Here is a 17,842-nt window from a genome sequence, read left to right on the forward strand (position 1 = left end):
ACTTGGACGACTTTCGTCTTTTGGCTATTGTAAATAATGGTACAATGAACACGGATTTAGAAATATTTCTTTCAGCCCGTTCTCCCTTCTTTTGGATGTATACACCCAGAACTTTCTATGTTTAACCTTTTTTAACTTTTTAAAAAAAGTTTATTTATTTGGGGTTCCTGGGTGGCTCAGTCAGTTAAGCATCTGACTTTGGCTCTGGTCATGATCTCGTGGTCTGTGAGTTCAAGCCCCGTATCAGGCTCTGTGCTGACAGTTCAGAGCCTGGAGCCTGCTTTGCATTCTGTGTCTCCCTCTCTCTCTCTCTCTCTCTCTCTGAGATCCCTCCCCCACTCGCTCGCACTCTCTCTCTCTCTCTCAAAAATAAATAAACATTAAAAGATTTTTTTAATAAAGTTTATTTATTTCTGAAAGAGAGAGAGAGAGAAAGGGAGCGCGAGTGCACATGCACGTGTCGGGGAGGGGCAAAGAGAGAGAGGGAGAGAAAATCCCAAGCAGGTTGCCAACTGTCAGCACAGAGCCTGACGCAGGGCTCAATCTGACAAATCGTGAGATCATGACCTGAGCCAAAGTCAAGAGCCGGACGCTCAACAGACTGAGCCACGCAGGTGCCCCATCTATGTTTAATTTTTTTAAGGAACCACCATACTGCTGTCCACAGTGGCTGCACAATTTTACGTCCCCATCAACAGCGCACAGGGGTTCCAATTTCCCCACATTCTTGTTATTTTCAACACTTGTTATTTTCTGGTTTTGCGGGGGAGGGGTTGATAACAGCCATTCTAAAGGGTGTGTGCAGTGATACCATTATGCTTTTAATTTGCGTTCCCCAAATGATTAGCGATGTTGAGCATCTTTTCATGTGCTTGCTGGCCATCTGTATATCTTCTCTGGAGAAAGGTCTATTCAAGTATTTTGCCCAAACAGTCATAATTTGTAACCTGTATTTTGGGGGCGCCTGGGTGGCTCAGTCAGTTAAGCGGCCAACCTCAGCTCAGGTCATGATCTCGCCATTCACGAGCTCAAGCCCTGCGTCACGCTCTGTGCTGTCAGCCTGGAGCCTGCTTCGGATTCTGTGTCTCCCTCTCTCTCTGCCCCCCCCCCCACACCCTATCTTTCTCTCTCAAAAACAAAATAAACATTAAAAAAAATTTAAGGGGCGCCTGGGTGGCTCAGTCGGTTGGGTGTCTGACATCAGCTCAGGTCATGATCTCAGGGTCCGTGAGTTCGAGCCCCGCGTCAGGCTCTGTGTTGACAGCTTGGAGCCTGCTTCGGATTCTGTGTCTCCCTCTCTCTCTGCCCCTCCCTTCTCATGCTCTGTCTCTCTCTGTCTCTCTCTGTCTCTCTCAAAAATAAAGATTAAAAAAAAAAGTTTTTTTAATTAAAGAAAGAGCGTTCTGTACTTTGAAAACCTTGTAAGAAGTAAAAAGACATGCATTCACAAAGGGTTAAATGGGAAGGCTGGAGTGGCCTAAGTGGACCGCTACCTGCAGAGGATTCATTCACACCACCTTCATCACAGGGCAATGATACCCACCTCCGCCCACCGTCCAGCTGTGCAAGGCTCCAAACAAAGACAGCAGTGGCTGGGAGACGGCTGAAGTCAAGAGGACAGACAGTGTGCACTGTCATTTGGTAAGCTACTTTAAAGCTTGGAGGGGAAAAAAAGAAAACTTCTCCCAGCTTTTTTTAAATAATAATACAGTAAAAAAAATTTAAAAATGAATAATAAATAAATAAAATAATAATACAGCAACACCCTGAGGCCTCTGTGATACCTGTCCCCAGGGTACGTGCCCAAGGGTGACATCAGCTTAGACCAAGATCTCCCTGATACCCCAGGGTCTTAGCAACAGATCTAATCAGACCCAGGTCACATCCAATATCAAGCCCACAGCAAAGGTTTGCAAAATTTTCTGCCATAAAGCTATGTTAAAATGTGTAACCTAAGACATCAAGGCCATCATGCAGGGGTGCCGGGCAATACCCTGGAGAAAAACGAAAACAGTCTCTGTCTGCACTTCTAGAACTTACAGCCTGGTCAGGGAGACACAAAATCTTTTTTAAAAAAAATGTTGAATACCCCCATCGTATGGCAGGAGAAGGGAAGGGGAGACAGGAGACAAGAGGACTAGGGAAGTTCGATCTAAGAAAGTAATCTTTAGGCAGAGGACTGAAGAATAAAATGTCAGCCCCGTGCAGAGCAGGGCAAGGGCCCAGAACACTGAAGGAACAGCCCATGTAGGAGAAAGAAAGGAGCAAAAGGATTCCAAGAGCTAAAGGCCGGCCAGTGAGCCTGCATTAGTTTCAGGACCCTGGCCTTGCTCCCAACTTCAGGTTTCAAGGAAAATGCAAAAGGAGGCCTCTGAAAGGTCCCCAACAGGCCATGATAGCTGGAGCGTGTCTTTACTCCTTCTTCCAGAACTCGGCAGTCAGCACCAAACCAGATGCAATGCATGTTGAGGTGGCCAATGACAGTAGCTTGGACCAAAGACAGTAGTGGAGATAACGAGAAAGAGATGGCAGGCTTCAGCCAGATGGGCAGCGAACATAGCAGAACTGGATGGTGGTTGGATGCATGGGGTGAGGGGCCAAGGTGGCCTACTTTACCCCTTCCCCTCTATATAAGTCAATGAAATTCTACTGGGAGCTTTCAGCCTATGACAGATTTATAAACTAGCACTGGAAGCAATCTAAGTCTGCTAAGATCCTAGCTCTTTCCAAAGGGGGAAATTGATGAACCTGCCAACAGAAAGAATAAGATGTACGTTATTTTAAAACACTAAGTATTTTCCTTAAGGTATTACGAATAGAGCCCATCAGAAAAGACAGATGAAGCTATGCACAAAAGGATACCACCATGCCAAATCTCCCCAGTATGGAGCCACACGGGCTGTGAAGTTTGGGCATGAGGGAAGGGCACCAGCTTTGGGGTCATTCACACCTGATTTCAAAAATCTCTAAACATATGATGAAAGAAATGGCCACAAAGGGTCAGCACAAACTGAATCAGACCCACAAGGACTGTAGATATTGAAACCGTCCAGTAGAGAAGATAAGGATCTTAAATATGTCTAAAGAAATTTAAATACGAAATTTAAAAAGCCAACATTTTTTTGTTTGGCCAATAAGACCCTAGGGGGAAAGGAAGCAGAACCTCTAGAAATGAATGTCTTAAAGAGCTGATGAACTAGAAAATATATCTGCAGAAATTACCCAGAATGCAGCACAGAAAGACACAGGTGGAAAATACGGTAGGCAGGTTAAGAAAGAGGAAAGGAGAACTTCAAGGTCCAGTAACAATCTTAACTGAAGTTCTAGAAGGAGAGAATAGGATGGAGAAGAGTTGAGATTTAAAGAAATCATGATTGAAAATTTTCCAGAATTGATGAAAGATACCTATCCTCACATATTAGAATCCCAACCAATCCCCAAGGTAGGAAAAAAAGAAAAAGAAAAATCCCCACCCAGACACATTGTGACCAAACTGCAAAACAACAAACACAAAATGAAGCAGCCAGAAGACACAAGACATCTTCCAAGGGAATGCTGAGTAGACTGACAGCGGCCTTCTCCACAGCAACTATGGCATCCAGAAGACAATGGAAGAACATTTTTAAAGGGCAGAAGGAAAAGAACTTTGATCCTCCACCCGGCAAAAGTAACTTCCAAGAACATGGGCAAATAAAGAACTGTTTAGAAAAACCAAACCTGCAGGAGTCTGCTACCAGAAAATCCTCACTGAAGTTATTTCTAAAGGATACCTACCAGGAGATAAGGGAAGAACCTCAAGGTAAGTTAGTTAAGAAGGAATAGAAGCAAAGAAAATAATAACCACGTGGCTAAAACCCAAGCCAGTGCCGGCCAGATGAAACAAAAACATCTAACTGGAGGAAATTAAAACTCAGAACATCAGAAGTTAGAAATCAGGAAATTAAAAATTAGAACAAAGGTGCTGCGTAACAACAACACATAAACTGGAAAGGGGATAATTGAAATGGGAGCACTATAAGGTCTTGACGTGATTCCAAGAAAGTTTAAAATTGATTAGTTTCAGAATGAGAGTTAACGTGCATTTTGAATTTTCTAAGTGAGGGGTGCCTGGGTGGCTCAGTCGGTTAAGTGTCCCACTCTTGACTTGGGTTCAGGTCATGATCTCACGGTTCTTGAGTTTGAGCCCCACATCGGGCTCTGTGCTGAGAGCATGGAGCCTGCTTGAGATTCTGTCTCCCTCTCTCTCTGATCCTCCCTCACTTGCTCTCTATCTCTCTCTCAAAATAAATTTTAAAAACTTTAAAAAATAAATAAATAGAATTTCTAAGTTAGCCCCCAAAAGAATAGAAATATAGTATCACATTTCAAAATAGGAAAGAGAAAAAACAGAATTAGGACAAGGGTTGGGGAAGGGTATCTCAATATAAAAAAAAAATGAAAACATGATGATTTGTTGATACTCATATTTAATTGTTACAGTTAAAAAACAATATTTATTGGAGTGCCTGGGTGGCTCAGTCGATTAAGCATCCAACTTCGGCTCAGGTCATGATCTTGCAGTTCATGGGTTCGATTCCCACATCGGGGCTGACGGCTCGGAGCCTGGAGCCTGCTTTAGATTCTGTGTCTCCCTCTCTCTCTGCCCCTCCCTGCTCATGCTCGCTGTCTCTCTCTCTCTCTCTCTCTCTCTCTCTCTCTCTCTCTCTCTCTCAAAAATGAATAAACATTAAAAATTTTTTAAAAAAAAACAATATTCATCAACAAATAACTAGATTATGCTTTAGCAGGGCAGATTTTGTTCATTAGTGTCTTTACCCAAATATTTCTTAATATTTTAATAATATTTTTATTCAGTGTTCATGTAGTATGAAAAAAACACAAAGCAATACCTTTCTGTCTACATAGCTTATTTTTTTCCCCCAAGATGTTCTAAGAGCCCAAATGTAAGCAATACATATGCATTACAGAAATCACTTGTTGGTAGGTATAAAGGCCAAAGCCAACAACCAACTATAATTCGCTTTGGGCATTATACCCCTCTACCCACATACATACACTCGGCAAAAATAGTCCACAAAGTAGCAGAAGAATATTGGGCAAGGACAGTGTTGCCAGAGGAAGGTCTACACAATGGGGAAGTCTGCACAACATCTTCTCCAGCTCCTACCATTGAATGAAATATTCAGGGCTCTGATTAGGGTTTATTTCAGCAAAATGCAATGAAGAAATGAACACAGCTTGTTCCCTATCTTAATGCAATTCAAGAGCAGTGGTTAGAAACTCGGTTTCCAAGAAACACACATTTATCTCCACTTCTGCAAGTCCAGGAAAACGAGCAGTCTCAAAAGTCTGGTTGGGCCTTGGGAGCCCCCAGCACATACGTGGGCAGGAGCTCCCTTACAGCCCTCCATTGGGGTCCCCAGACCTCTACCTCGCCTGAGTCCCAGTGGCCCTGTGGCTGCCCTCCTTTGGAAGAGCAAAGAAGCACAGTGGAAGGTTTCTACACCTGGACAGACAACAGGTATTGGTTTAAGCGGGAAATGAGGCCACTGCCTGGGCATCGACAAGGCAAAGAGCTCGATGTGAGAGGGCTCCCCGGGGGCCAGCGTGGGGTGAGGATGATCTTCCAGGATGTCAACAGACAGTGGCCTTTGGATTCAGACACCCTGTGTATCCTACCCCCAACCCCAGCTTGCTGATCAAGGGCCTTGGAAAAGAAAACCCACAACAGAGGACGGACGCACTAAAAAGCATCGAATCTTGGGGCGCCTGGGTGGCGCAGTCGGTTAAGCGTCCGACTTCAGCCAGGTCACGATCTCGCGGTCCGTGAGTTCGAGCCCCGCGTCAGGCTCTGGGCTGATGGCTCAGAGCCTGGAGGCTGTTTCCGATTCTGTGTCTCCCTCTCTTTCTGCCCCTCCCCCGTTCATGCTCTGTCTCTCTCTGTCCCAAAAATAAATAAACGTTGGAAAAAAAAATTTAAATAAAAAAGCATCGAATCTCTCAAGCACAGCTGTTACATCCTAATGAGTGTTTTTCAAAGGTCCCAACCTTCAGTTGCTACTGACAGTCAGTCTTAACTGCCACGGCCCCCACAACCCGGCAACCCTGACTTGGAAAGTCACATGACACCAGGGGTATCTGACCCCAAAATGTGCTTGATTTCTGCCCCGCATTTTCTGTCTGTACCACTCGGACACAGCAGAAAACAGAGCCATTTTCTACAATCCTCTGTTTGGGATTTCCCAAGGCTAAGCTACAAATAATGTCATCAGAGGAGGCGGGAGCCAACTGCTGTCAGGAACTGAGCTAAGGCCAGTCAGCTGGTCAGCAGACTAGGGTTTCAAAGGTCAGAAAGACAATACCTCAATGCCCACTGCCCTCCCACCATCCAGCCAGAGTCCTGGCCGCTCGATCATTCACACCATTCTGCCAACACATGGCAGGAGGAGGTCAGAACACAAGTCATTTCTGGCCTGGCTTCATGCATTGGAGATCCCCATTTAACACAGATATTTCACAGCCCTCATTTAGAAATGGAGTAAGGACCATCTATAGCACAGACAGCATTAAATGGGAAGGAATCACAACCAACAGTGGGGCTTGGGAGGGTAACACGAAATGCCCAAGCCATTAGGAGGACCTGCTCAGGACCCAGGCTTCCCAGAACAAGCAGGACCCGGGAAAGATATCCCAAGGAATGGACTGACCAGAGCCCTGTCCAGGGACACCCTGCACCAGCAAGGGCAGGTCAGCCTGGGTCATCCCATATCCTGATACGCCTAATATGCGGTAATCCTACGACCAACACAACCAACAAAAGCTTTCACCAGCTCCTAAAAGGAAATGATTTCTCCATTCAAAGGTCATGGAGCTCCTGCTGTGGGCCAGGTCAGAGCGGGGCGCTACAGAAGAAAGATTAATTAAGGTCCTGCCCTCAGAGAGATCACAGTCTGGCTGGGTAGGAAGTAACTGACCAACTTCAGGGCCAAGTGGATTTTCAGAGACCATCCCATCTTCTCCCTTCCTTCCTGATGAAGGGATGGAGACCTGAAAGCACTTAGCAACAGTGACATGAGTCCAAGTGGCCAGCCCAGCCCCCTACCCACTGCCCCCAATGAGGCCCCGCTGCCAGAGACTCAAATCATGTGCCCAGACTCACCAGGTCCACATGCCTCTATGGGGATCCTTCTGGACCTTGAACCAGATAAGATCCACATTTGATAAATATTTGATTTTTCTTTTTTTTTTAAGTTTTATGTTCGCATGAGGTCATCCCTAAGGAAGGAGGCCCTTTAAGGACTGGCTCGTGGATTACTTCCTTCTCAGGAAGGAAGTGGGAGGGGCTCCACATCAAACATCACCCTTATGACAAGTTCCTTTCTCTGGGGAGTCAGACCACCCCCATGTGACTCCCAACCTGCCACTTACTAGCAGGCGACTTTAGGCAAGTTACTTTGCCCTTGCCCTGACACCCTTCTGGGCAGACCCGGGTCCTGCCTGCCTCAGCCTCTCTCAGCACCAGGCCCTGCCCCGGGCTTCTTTTCTTTCTGGTCTCTCCTCCTTTGGGTCCATGCCTCATAAACTCAGCACTTCCCCCTCTCTGAGGCTTCAGGCTGTGCCCTCAGCTCCTCTCCTCTTCCCATTTCCCAGGGGACACCCTCGCCAGACCTCCAGGGGTCCCCAACAGAGCTCAGGGCAGGCACTGGCCTTTCTAGATTCTCCCACACTCCAGAGTCAGTGTTTCTGACTAACTCTTCAGTATCACCCATGGGTGGCATGTTCTGGAACATTCAGAAATCCCTGTGTCTAGATTGCTTCAGGTTTCTCCCCTCTGAAAGTCAGTTCCTTTACTGAACTCATCACTGTCCCTGTTCCCCCAACCGAAGCTTCAGAGTCAACCCAACCTTTGGAGTCTTCCTTGTGTGCTAGCTTTCCCATCTGTAAAGCTTTGCTTTGTTACCAGTGCAAATTGTCCAACACCTAACTTTTCTTACCTGGAACACTAAACTGACTTTTTTTTAATAGCTTATTTTTTTAATTTATTTGTTTTTCAGAGAGAGAGAGAAAGAGAGAGAGAGTGAGCAGGGGAGGGGAAGAGAGAGAGGGAGACAGAATCCCAAGCAGGCTCCATGTTGTCAGTGCAGAGCCCGATGCGGGACTTGAACCCACCAACTGTGAGATCATGACCTGAGCTGAAACCAAGGGTCAGATGCTTAACCAACTGAGCCACCTAGGCACCCCTAAACTGACTTTCTAAGTGGAGATCATAAGATAGGAAACTCTCACAAACCTTTCAATTTGAGGTATAAACAGAAGGGATGAAGGGCAAAACAATGGCCTTCTCAGAGGGGATCCTACATTTTACCACGGACCCAGCAGTCGGCAGTGATGAGCTCAGGGTCGCATGGAACCCTTACGAGGTAGGTCACATCCTTATTTTATGGATGAGGGAGATTCAAGGTGAAGGATGAGAGGAGTACAGAACTGGACCGTGTCGGACTTGCCTTTTCTTTTCCAGGATGCTCCAAGCTAAAATGACAGCAGCAGATGGTCTGCTAGGACCTAAGAACTTTTTCAGCATCGGAGAAATTAAAAACCCTCAGAGAGAGACAGAGAGAAAGGGAGAGAGAGAGAGGGAGAGTATGTGAGTGTGAGAGAGTGTGTGTGTGTGGCCCTGGGGCATGTCTTGAATTACTTCGGGGTAGCTCCAGAGCCCCACTGTATCATATCCCCCAACCAGACACCCCAATACTGAGGAGGCTCATCTAGATCCAGAACACAACGCCCATGGGAGTGTCACAGACCCTTTCCCTACACTTCAGGGCTAGAACAAGCGAGGACCAGGTCACAACCTTATCTGAAAGCATAATTCTTAGTTTAATGCTTCCTTGCTAAAAAAAAAGGATTCCTATGTAGGCACGATTCGTTCAAGCCCTTTTTGGAAATGGGCTATCAAAGCTTGGGCAACGGTTCAGCTATGTAAGACTCCAATCCATTAGGCTCTAGCACATGTGGAAATGATTAATGTGTAACTGCCGTGTGTCCTCTGGTCCATCAGCAACCACGAAAGCCACAGCAAACGCTGAAAGAAATACAGGAAAATCCTTAAACTGTTCAGGCCAACTACACTTTTCCAGAAGTGAAATTACCCTTACTTTTCCCATTAAACGTAGAAAAGCTGGGAAGAATTGCACAGCGCTAAGGCAGTGGTTGGGAAGAACTCTCTGATTCACGGTACACTCCGAGGAGGAGGAGGGGAAGGGAGAAGCTAGGGATTGCACAACTCTGTGCCCATTCGTTAAGTGTTGAAAATACAGGAGGTATTCCTGTACAGTAATTCCCTAGGGAGCAAAACCTTCTCCCTCTTGCAGATGTGGAAGACGAGATCAGAAGAGCAAGTCACTTTTGTTTCTTGACCCAGTTCTCAAACTGGCCCAGCGCTCACTATCCACAACCATGGCGACCAACGTTCCAGAAAGGACCGCGGGGCGCCCCCCCCCCCCAATCAAAACCCCAACAGAATCACCCCCCACCCCCACCTCTAAAAGCAGCGACCAAACCATTTCTCAATCTCCAGACCAATGAAAACGTTCACCAGGAATGTAAAACTCACACAGCTGGCTAGTGGCCACCTTCTCTCCTTAACTCGCGCTAAAAATCGGGGAAAACAACTCAAAGTCACAGTTTTTAAGTGCAGGTCGTAAAAAACGAGTCATTTGCCGCTGTTGACTTCCAATAAAAGGCAAAGGAGCCTCTGTAATATTGGGGTTTTTTTCCTTACAGAAATGGGGGGGAAAGAAAGCGGCCAGTCTGGGGTTTGACTGCACGCGGGGGCAGGGCTGGCCACCTGTGGCCTCGCGCCTCGTGGCCGGACTGGACGGAGGGGACGAGAGGTCCCCGGCCACTGGGCCCTTCCAGCCGCCGGTCCCCGCCAGAGGAAGCGGATGCAGGAGGGAAGAGGCATTTTCTCAGCATCCAACGCCCCTACGCCACCTCCCACCCAAACACTCCTTTGTGGGACTGGCGGAAAGCCCTTTGGGGATTTGTCCCACGTGCTTTCAGGCTCAGAATGGCAACGCTGGCCTGGCTCTCCGGAGAGGGAGCCGGGCAGGGCCCCTCCTGGGCCCCTCAGGAGGAGGCAGACTTAGTTTCGGAAGGCGGGGGTGTGGAGGCGCCCCCGATTCCCGACTCCCCAGCTGGCCTGCTGGATTGGGGGCCGCACGCCCGCCGCCGCGCAAGGTGCCGGGGATAAAACAGGCCGTCCTGGAAGCTGGGAAGGGGGCGGCGGGGGAGCGGAGGCGCCCGCTGTAACCCGAGCTGCTCTACTGATTTCTCTCCGGCCTTGCGGTTCCCATTTCACAGACAAGGCCACCACGGCTGGGAAGTCAGTGAGCTCGCCAAGCCCGGGTCAGCGGTGCGGACGCCCGGTGGCCCCGGAGACGGGCGGGGGAGCGTGACCGTGACCGTGACCCCTCCAGGGCTACCCCTCCCAGGAGTGAGAGCTTCAGCCCGTCGGCCCCGCACCCGACGTCCCGGGCCGTCGGCCCATCTAGTTCCCTGGAGGCGACAGGTGCGCGGCTAGTGGCGCCCTGGCGCCGACTCCGGGGAAAGTTTCCTGGCCGCTGCGCGCTGTTTACGGTCTCGTTTTGCAGCGCTGGGGCCCCGAGCTCTCAGGCCAGCCCAGCCATTGAAACCCGACACGCGGGGAGGGGCCATCGCGCCGGCCAGCGAGGGAGGCGAGCTGGCTTCGGGCCCCGCCGGCCGCGGCTCCGCTTACCTGCGGCTCCGCGAGCTGCCTCTGCCTCCATGCTGGGCTCCCACGGCGCTGCGTCCGGTCCCCTCCGCGCTCCCTCCTCTCCCCGCCCGGGGCCGCCCCCGCTCCCGCTCCCGCCCCCACTCCGAGGCTGACCCGCCCCTCCCCCCGGACTGCGCCGGATCGCGGCCCGCTCCCCAGAGCTGGCGCTGCCCCGCCTCCAGCCGCGTGCCCTGGGGGCCCCCCGCTGCGCCGCCCAGCGACCCCGACTCCCCAGTTTGCAAAGCTACACCCTGAGGAGCTTTTATTATTTCCTTTCATTCTTTAGAAAAGAAAACTATTTGCACCCCATCCCATGGCCAGTGTCTCTGGGCCTAAACCCAGTACCCCCTCTCTGAGCCCCTTCTCACTTCCTTCTTCTGTTTCTAAAGACAAGAATCACTTGCATTATTCCTTTTCGAAAAGTTACACGGTTTAAAACTAACTCAAAGACCATGAATGTCACACATAAGACAGGGCGCCTAATAACCTTTTCTGCCCATTTCAGATTTCTTCTGATGCCTGTCATGTGCCCAGTTTTGCCGATAACGAATATTTTCATTTATTAGATGTTCAGGCTTGTCCTCACTTGAAATAGCGTGATTCAGCCAATTGTTTCTCCAGCAGTTCTTGCCGTGTTTCCAGGTTTTTGTTTTTGTTTTTTACAGGGGAGGTAAGGAGCCGGGTGGTTTTAAAATGCGAACGGCCTTGGAACCCAAGATCTGTGGTCAGTCAGCTCGTGCCTGCTCTCTGGTTGGCAGCTCTGAAATTCGCCCTTGTGGTTGATGGCCCAAGTTGTATCCTCGGTCCTTCTGGGCCTCTGCCGCAGGACAGAAGGTCTAGAACTCATCTGCCGGCCTGTCCCTCCACCCCCAGCAACAGCTGCTCGGGGGAGCCTCCCAACTGCCGGTCAGAGTGTATCCCCACCTACAGAGCAAGACTTGTCACGGACGCGGACATCCTCAATCATGGGATGAAAAACGACCCCCCCACCCCTGCCCCTGCTGGTGCGTCCATTATTTTTCGTAGCAGTGTGCAAGTTCATGGCGACCAGAGCTGGAGACCCAGCTTAGATCCACCCTTGAGTAACTTTCTTGAAAGTTTGAGGTTTCATTTTCTACAGCAATGAAAACGCAGCGCTCCCTGGGCAATAGCATTCAGAACACTTAACTTCTCCAAACACCTGTCCTGTTTAATAAACACAGATTTATTAGGCCACTACCATGTGCCCTATCCTGTTCTCGATTGTAGCGATTCAGCAGTGAACAAAATTAATAAAACCTTGCCTTTGGAGGCTACTTTCTAGTGGGTGAAAGTGAGCAGGAGATAGAACACAATAGTATGGTAAATATGGGCTAAAGGAGAAAAATGTTTAAAACAGAGAAAAGGAAGTAAAAGCATGAAGAAAATGAGGGAGGTAAGCATGTGAAAAAGGGAAATGGCAAAAGTTACAGCAAGTGCAAAGGCCCTGAGGTGGGAACAAGTCTCTTTTTGGGAGCCTTGCATCTTTGTTGCACTCCTAATAATCGTGGGTGTTACTCAAGGCATTGGCACACAGAGCTAAAGGCTTATTAATCTCTGCTCTAAAGCACACTGCTTCAAGGGCACCTGGGTGGCTCAGTTGGTTAAGCCTTGGACTTAGTCTCAGGTAATGATCTCACGGTTCCTGAGTTCAAGCCCCACATCTGGCTCTGTGCTGATAGCTCAAAGCCTGGAGCCTGCTTCGGATTCTGTGTCTCAGTCCCCCTATGCCCCTCCCCCACTTGCGTGCGCACGTGCTCTCTCTCTCTCAAAAATTAACATTTAAAAATTTTTTTAAAAAAATAAAGCATGCTTCTTCAAGTCTTTGTTAATTTTTTTTAAGTTTTGTATTTTTTTTTAGTGACTCACATAATACCTGAATATGTGTTCCTTCAGGAAAAAAAAAAAAAAAGATTTTAGACTAAAAAGGTCCCTGTGTCCCATTAAACTCCCGTTTCCAAAGTTGGTATTTAGTCAAACACTCCCTCTTTTCCTTAATAATTTCTGGGTTTTTCTGTCTCTCTTTAGGCTGAAACTACCCCAAAATTAGAAAATAAGTTCTTCTACATTTGCTTCCAATATTTTAATTGTTTTGGCCTGTAGATTGGAATTTTAAAACCAATCAAAACTCATCTATGTCTATGGCATAAGGAATAGATCTAACTAGAACCAATTTTTCCAACACCATCATATGGTCCATTCTTTTCCCCATTACTATGAATTGCTTCCTAAATCATATATGAAATTCTTGTATACATTACAGCTCTTCTTTTATTGACAATTTTTGCTATTTCTTCTACAATACCACACTATTTTAATTACCATAGCTTCGTCACATGTTTGGACATCCAGGAAGACAAGCATTTTCTAATCAAATATTCAAACCAGGGAGTTAAGGATATTGGGAGTTGACACAGATTACATCTAACCTTGAACATTAATTTGCATAGAATTAACATCTTTATTTTTTTAAGTGTATTTATTTATTTTGGCTGGGCGGGCCAGGGGTGGGGGTGCGGCACAGAGAGAGAAGGAGAGAGACAATCCCAAGCAAGCTCAGTGCTGTCAGCAAGGAGCCTGCCGCAGGGCTTGATCTCATGAATCATGAAACCAAGAGCCGGAGGCTTAAGCGACTGAACCACCCAGATGCCCCTGAGCATTAACATCTTTAAAGTTTTGAGTCTTCCAATAAAAAAACCTAAGCTCACTTAGGGTTTATTCAGGTCTTTTTTTTTTTTTTTTCTTTTTGGCTAGTTTTTACAGATGGATCTAGTTTTTACTAGATGGATCTAGTTTTTACAGATGGATCTAATACATTTCTTTATTTTTTAATTTTTTTCTTTATTTTAGAGAGAGAGAGAGCAAGCAGGGGAGAGGAGCAGAGGGAGAGAGAGATTCTTTTTTTTTTTTTTTTTTTCCCTAAACTTTGCTTACTTATTTATTCTGAGATAGAGAGAGTGCAAATAGGGAAGGGGCAGAGAGAGAGAGGGAGAGAGAGAATCCCAAGCAGGCTCTGCACCACCAGCAGGGAGGGTGCAGGGCTCCAATTCACAAACTTTGAGATCCTGACTTGAGCCCAAGTCAGACTCTTAACCAACTGGCACCCTGAGAAAGAGAGAAAGGGAGAGAGAGAGAGAGAGAGAGAGAGAGAGAGAGAGAGAGAGTCTTAAGCAGGCTCCACTCTCAGTAGAGAGCCCTACATGGGGCTCAATCTCATGACCCTGGGATCATGACCTGAGTAGAAACCAAGAGTGGGTCGCTCAACTGACTGAGTCACCCAGGCACCCCTTTTAAATTATTTTTTATTTTATTTTTTATTATTTACTTTTTGGATCTAATACATTTCTTACGCTAAGTTTATTCCTACATATTTCTGATATTTGTTGGCCATTATGAATGGGATTTTTCTTTTCTCCAGTTACAGTTGCTAATTAGCTATTATGGTACATAAGAAAACTATTGGCTTGGGTATACACCAGTTTCCTATCCAGCCACTCTTATGAGGTCTAATAGTTTTTAAAGTCAATTATCATAGATTTTCTAAGTAGAGCATCAGATTGTCTATAAATAAGTTGTTAGCTGTCTAAATCTACCTCAAACCTCAGCAACTCCACACTCACTTCTAACACTAAAATTGCTTTTAAGCTAACCAAGAAGAAAAGAAAAATATTATTTAAATATGTATACTGGAAAATAGAGCTCCCACAAAGGCCTAGAGCATGTTTTCAATATGGTTCTGTCTTACATCCAAGAGGTAGTTTAGTCCTCGTCCAGCCTCATTTACCTACATGGACATTTCCTCAGTGCTCAGAACACAACTGTTCTAGCCATTCCCCAGGTATTTGTGAAATTTGAAGGGAAAATCCAGTATTTAAACTAAAGGGCTAGTAAGCTACTGGATTTTAATAAGTAAACAAATTCCTTTTGTAGCAGTTGCTACTTTTGGGTCAAGGAGCTGTAGTCCTGATAAAAGAGAGAGAGAAACAGATCAAGGCTTAGCAAAAATTGAAGGACAGAATATAACACAGAAGAAAAATATAGACAAAACTTTCTTCTATAAAATGTAGGGAAAACATTACCTTATAATGTATCAGAGCAGACTGCTAGAAATTTTAAAACACAAATTTTCAAGCTATTAGTTCATAATTCTTCAGTGACATAAAAAATAGCAGCTTTCTGGAACCAGCATGGCTCAGTCACGTCGGACTCTTGATTACGGCTCAGGTCACTGATGTGGGAAACAAAGGCAGAAGAAAGTGGAAGATAAAATTAAATTCCCTTATAACCTGCAGCCCATTGACAAATACTTGAGGCAGGCGGAGTAAAACATTTCTCCAGGAACTCCCAACTGTCTTCATGTTAATCCTTTGCTAGAGGGAAAAACAGCCTTAGCTTGACAATAGCTAGGCCTCCAGGAATATGTGTCTTCTTTAGCATATGGAAATCCCTTCGGAAACTTCCCCTGAACTTTACCTCCCCCAGCTTTCAGGTATATAATCACTCTCTCCCCAAGGTCCCAGGGCAGCTCTTTCTGCCCACCGGTCCTGTCCCCGTGCTTTAATAAAGAAAAACTTTTAGCACCGAAGACATCACAAGAATTTTTTCTTGACTGTGCGCTCTGAACCCCCATCACTTCAAAACCCCATCAGTCATGATCCCAAGATTGTGGGATCGAGCCCCGTGTCAGGCCCCAAGCTGAGTGTGGAGCCTGCTTAAGTTTCTCCCTCTCCTTCTGTCCCTCTCCCCGACTCATGCTCTCTCTCAAATGAAAGATAAATAAATAAATAAATAAATAAATAAATAAATAAATAAATAAATACCAGCATCTTTCTATACCAGTTTCCTGTGGAAATATTGAACATAATCCCGATGTTATAATATAATGTGGTTTCTAACATACCAATTCTGTTCTAAAACAGTTTTAAATGGTTGTTTCAGAGTATTACAAAAGTCTCAAATTTTTAATTTTTAAATAAATAGGTGCTGTGAGCATTTGAGAGCTATTCTTTAGTAGGAAGGTTAAAAACATGAATATGTTGTGTCAGAAACCTCCCAAAAGGTGAAGTATAGCTTTAGGGTCCTTCCTTACATGAGTGTTGGAGTCAAATCTCACCTAGAAAAGCAATTGCACATCGATGGGTGAGATTTAAAAAAAAATCAATTGCTAACCGCTTCAGGGAGCTAATTCCATAGTAGTGAGAATCATAAATACTCTAATTTTGAACACAAAACTGTTTGCCACATTCATTCAGAACGTTCTTCTCATTTAACACGAGGCGACCCTAACCGAAAAGGGAAAGCAATGAATTCTTTGATGGAATATTCTGAGTCACTTAATCCTCATTTTGATTTTAACCAAATCTAGTTAGTCATTTAACTACAAATTTGTTCCTGTATCCCATAAGGTCACTTTATCATCAACCACATCCTGTTCTTTACGGAAGAAAAACTGTACTCTAGCGAGGGGCCTACACGCTACAAATTACAGCCCACAGCCCCAACCCAGCCCTCCGCCTGTTTTTTGTACAGCCCGTGAGCTAAAAATAGTTTCTACATGTGAAAATAGTTCAAACACAGCACAAGAGGAATAATACTTTGTGACACATGGGCATTTACATGGATTCAAAAGTCAAAGTTATGGGAACACAGCCACGCCCTCTCATTTGCATATTGTCCAGGCTGCTTTGAAAACTACAAGGGCGGGGCAAATAATGTTTATTCTGTCGCTCTTTGCAGGGACTGTGTTTGGGCCCCCTTTGAACTACTAAGCTGAAAAAGTAAAAGAATTAGGGTGAGCGAGTCCCCAAAGGCTACCTTGGAAGACTGACATTTTTCGAGAATCTGTTAGTGCTTTGACGAGGCAGTTTGGGTACGAGTTTTATATTTTATGATAGACATAAGTAGCTGAGCTGGAGGCAGAGATGTTGGACACAGAGGAGAGCTTATTATTGTTGTTATTATTTAAATTGCGAATGCTTCTTGACGATTGATTTATTCTCCCCACCTCCCAAGAGGAGTTTGACCAGGTTGATTAAATTTCGTTTATGTCAAGTGTACAAAACGTGTTGTAAGAGCTGTTCATGTAAGAGACAAATAAACACTTTTAAGCCTTTTTCTTGCTTAAGCAGGAAGTCACAACTTGCCAATGAGAAATTTTAAACAAATCCCACAAAGTTTTATGTTTGGTTCAAAACTTGAAATATTTAGGTCTTGGGATATTATGATCTTGGCAGCCCACATTTGTCGTCCCTGGTGAGAACATGTGTGTACTGTTACTTGCTTTTCAGTTCACTGAGACAGGGTTGCACCTTGCCCTCTTAATCCCAGAGTCAAACATGATTACAAATATCTTCCTCTCGGGAATCTAACTCATAAGGAAGATCACGGTGCTTTTTGTTAAATAAAACATCTCTCTTTAGTCGCCTTATTCGTTCTCAGGCTTACTGCATTTCACCCGCCTAAAGATTGTGTTTGACATCAGCAATTGTTAGAGACCATTTGTTTTTACAATGGAAAAAGAAATAAAAGTGCAGATGTCAGACCTCAAAATCCATACTTCTCTGGATTGTTTTCATTTTAGAGAATGAGAATGTGTGGGGTTTTTTTCTCGGGTGGGGTTGGATGCAGTCAGAGACATCTCACTGTTGCTGTTGCTAAGTAAAAATATTCTCTTTTTTATTAATTGCAAAATTAGGGGAAAGCTTAGGATGTAAGGAAATAAGTGAGTTATGGGAAAGTGAAAATTCCAGGACCCATTTCAGTTTGAGTTAAAATAAGGATGGCTCGTGTCAAATCCTGAAAAAAAAAAAAAAAAATTGCAGGTTCGTTGGCAGAAAAGTAGCACAATCTTAAAAACAGTTGAGTCTGGGGGCGCCTGGGTGGCGCAGTGGGTTAAGCGTCTGACTTCAGCCAGGTCACGATCTCGCGGTCCGGGAGTTCGAGCCCCGCGTCAGGCTCTGGGCTGATGGCTCGGAGCCTGGAGCCTGTTTCCGATTCTGTGTCTCCCTCTCTCTCTGCCCCTCCCCCGTT

At 45.8% G+C, this 17,842-nt stretch overlaps 1 protein-coding gene across 1 annotated transcript in view; it reads right to left on the reverse strand.

Moving 5' to 3' along the window:
* Positions 1-10,844, reverse strand: part of LOC121042473 (protein FAM169B-like) — a 92,626-nt gene extending 81,782 nt beyond the window's left edge. The window contains exon 1 of the mRNA XM_040493770.1: positions 10,778-10,844. Within this exon, the coding sequence (XP_040349704.1) occupies positions 10,778-10,808 (31 nt within the window). The 5' untranslated portion in view covers positions 10,809-10,844. The remainder of the gene's footprint in view (positions 1-10,777) is intronic.
* Between the last annotated feature and the right edge of the window lie 6,998 nt (positions 10,845-17,842).

The sequence above is a fragment of the Herpailurus yagouaroundi genome, unplaced genomic scaffold (genome assembly GCF_014898765.1).
Source record: "Herpailurus yagouaroundi ecotype Mexico unplaced genomic scaffold, PumYag 185, whole genome shotgun sequence".
In the NCBI taxonomy this organism is placed as follows: Eukaryota; Metazoa; Chordata; class Mammalia; order Carnivora; family Felidae; genus Herpailurus; species Herpailurus yagouaroundi.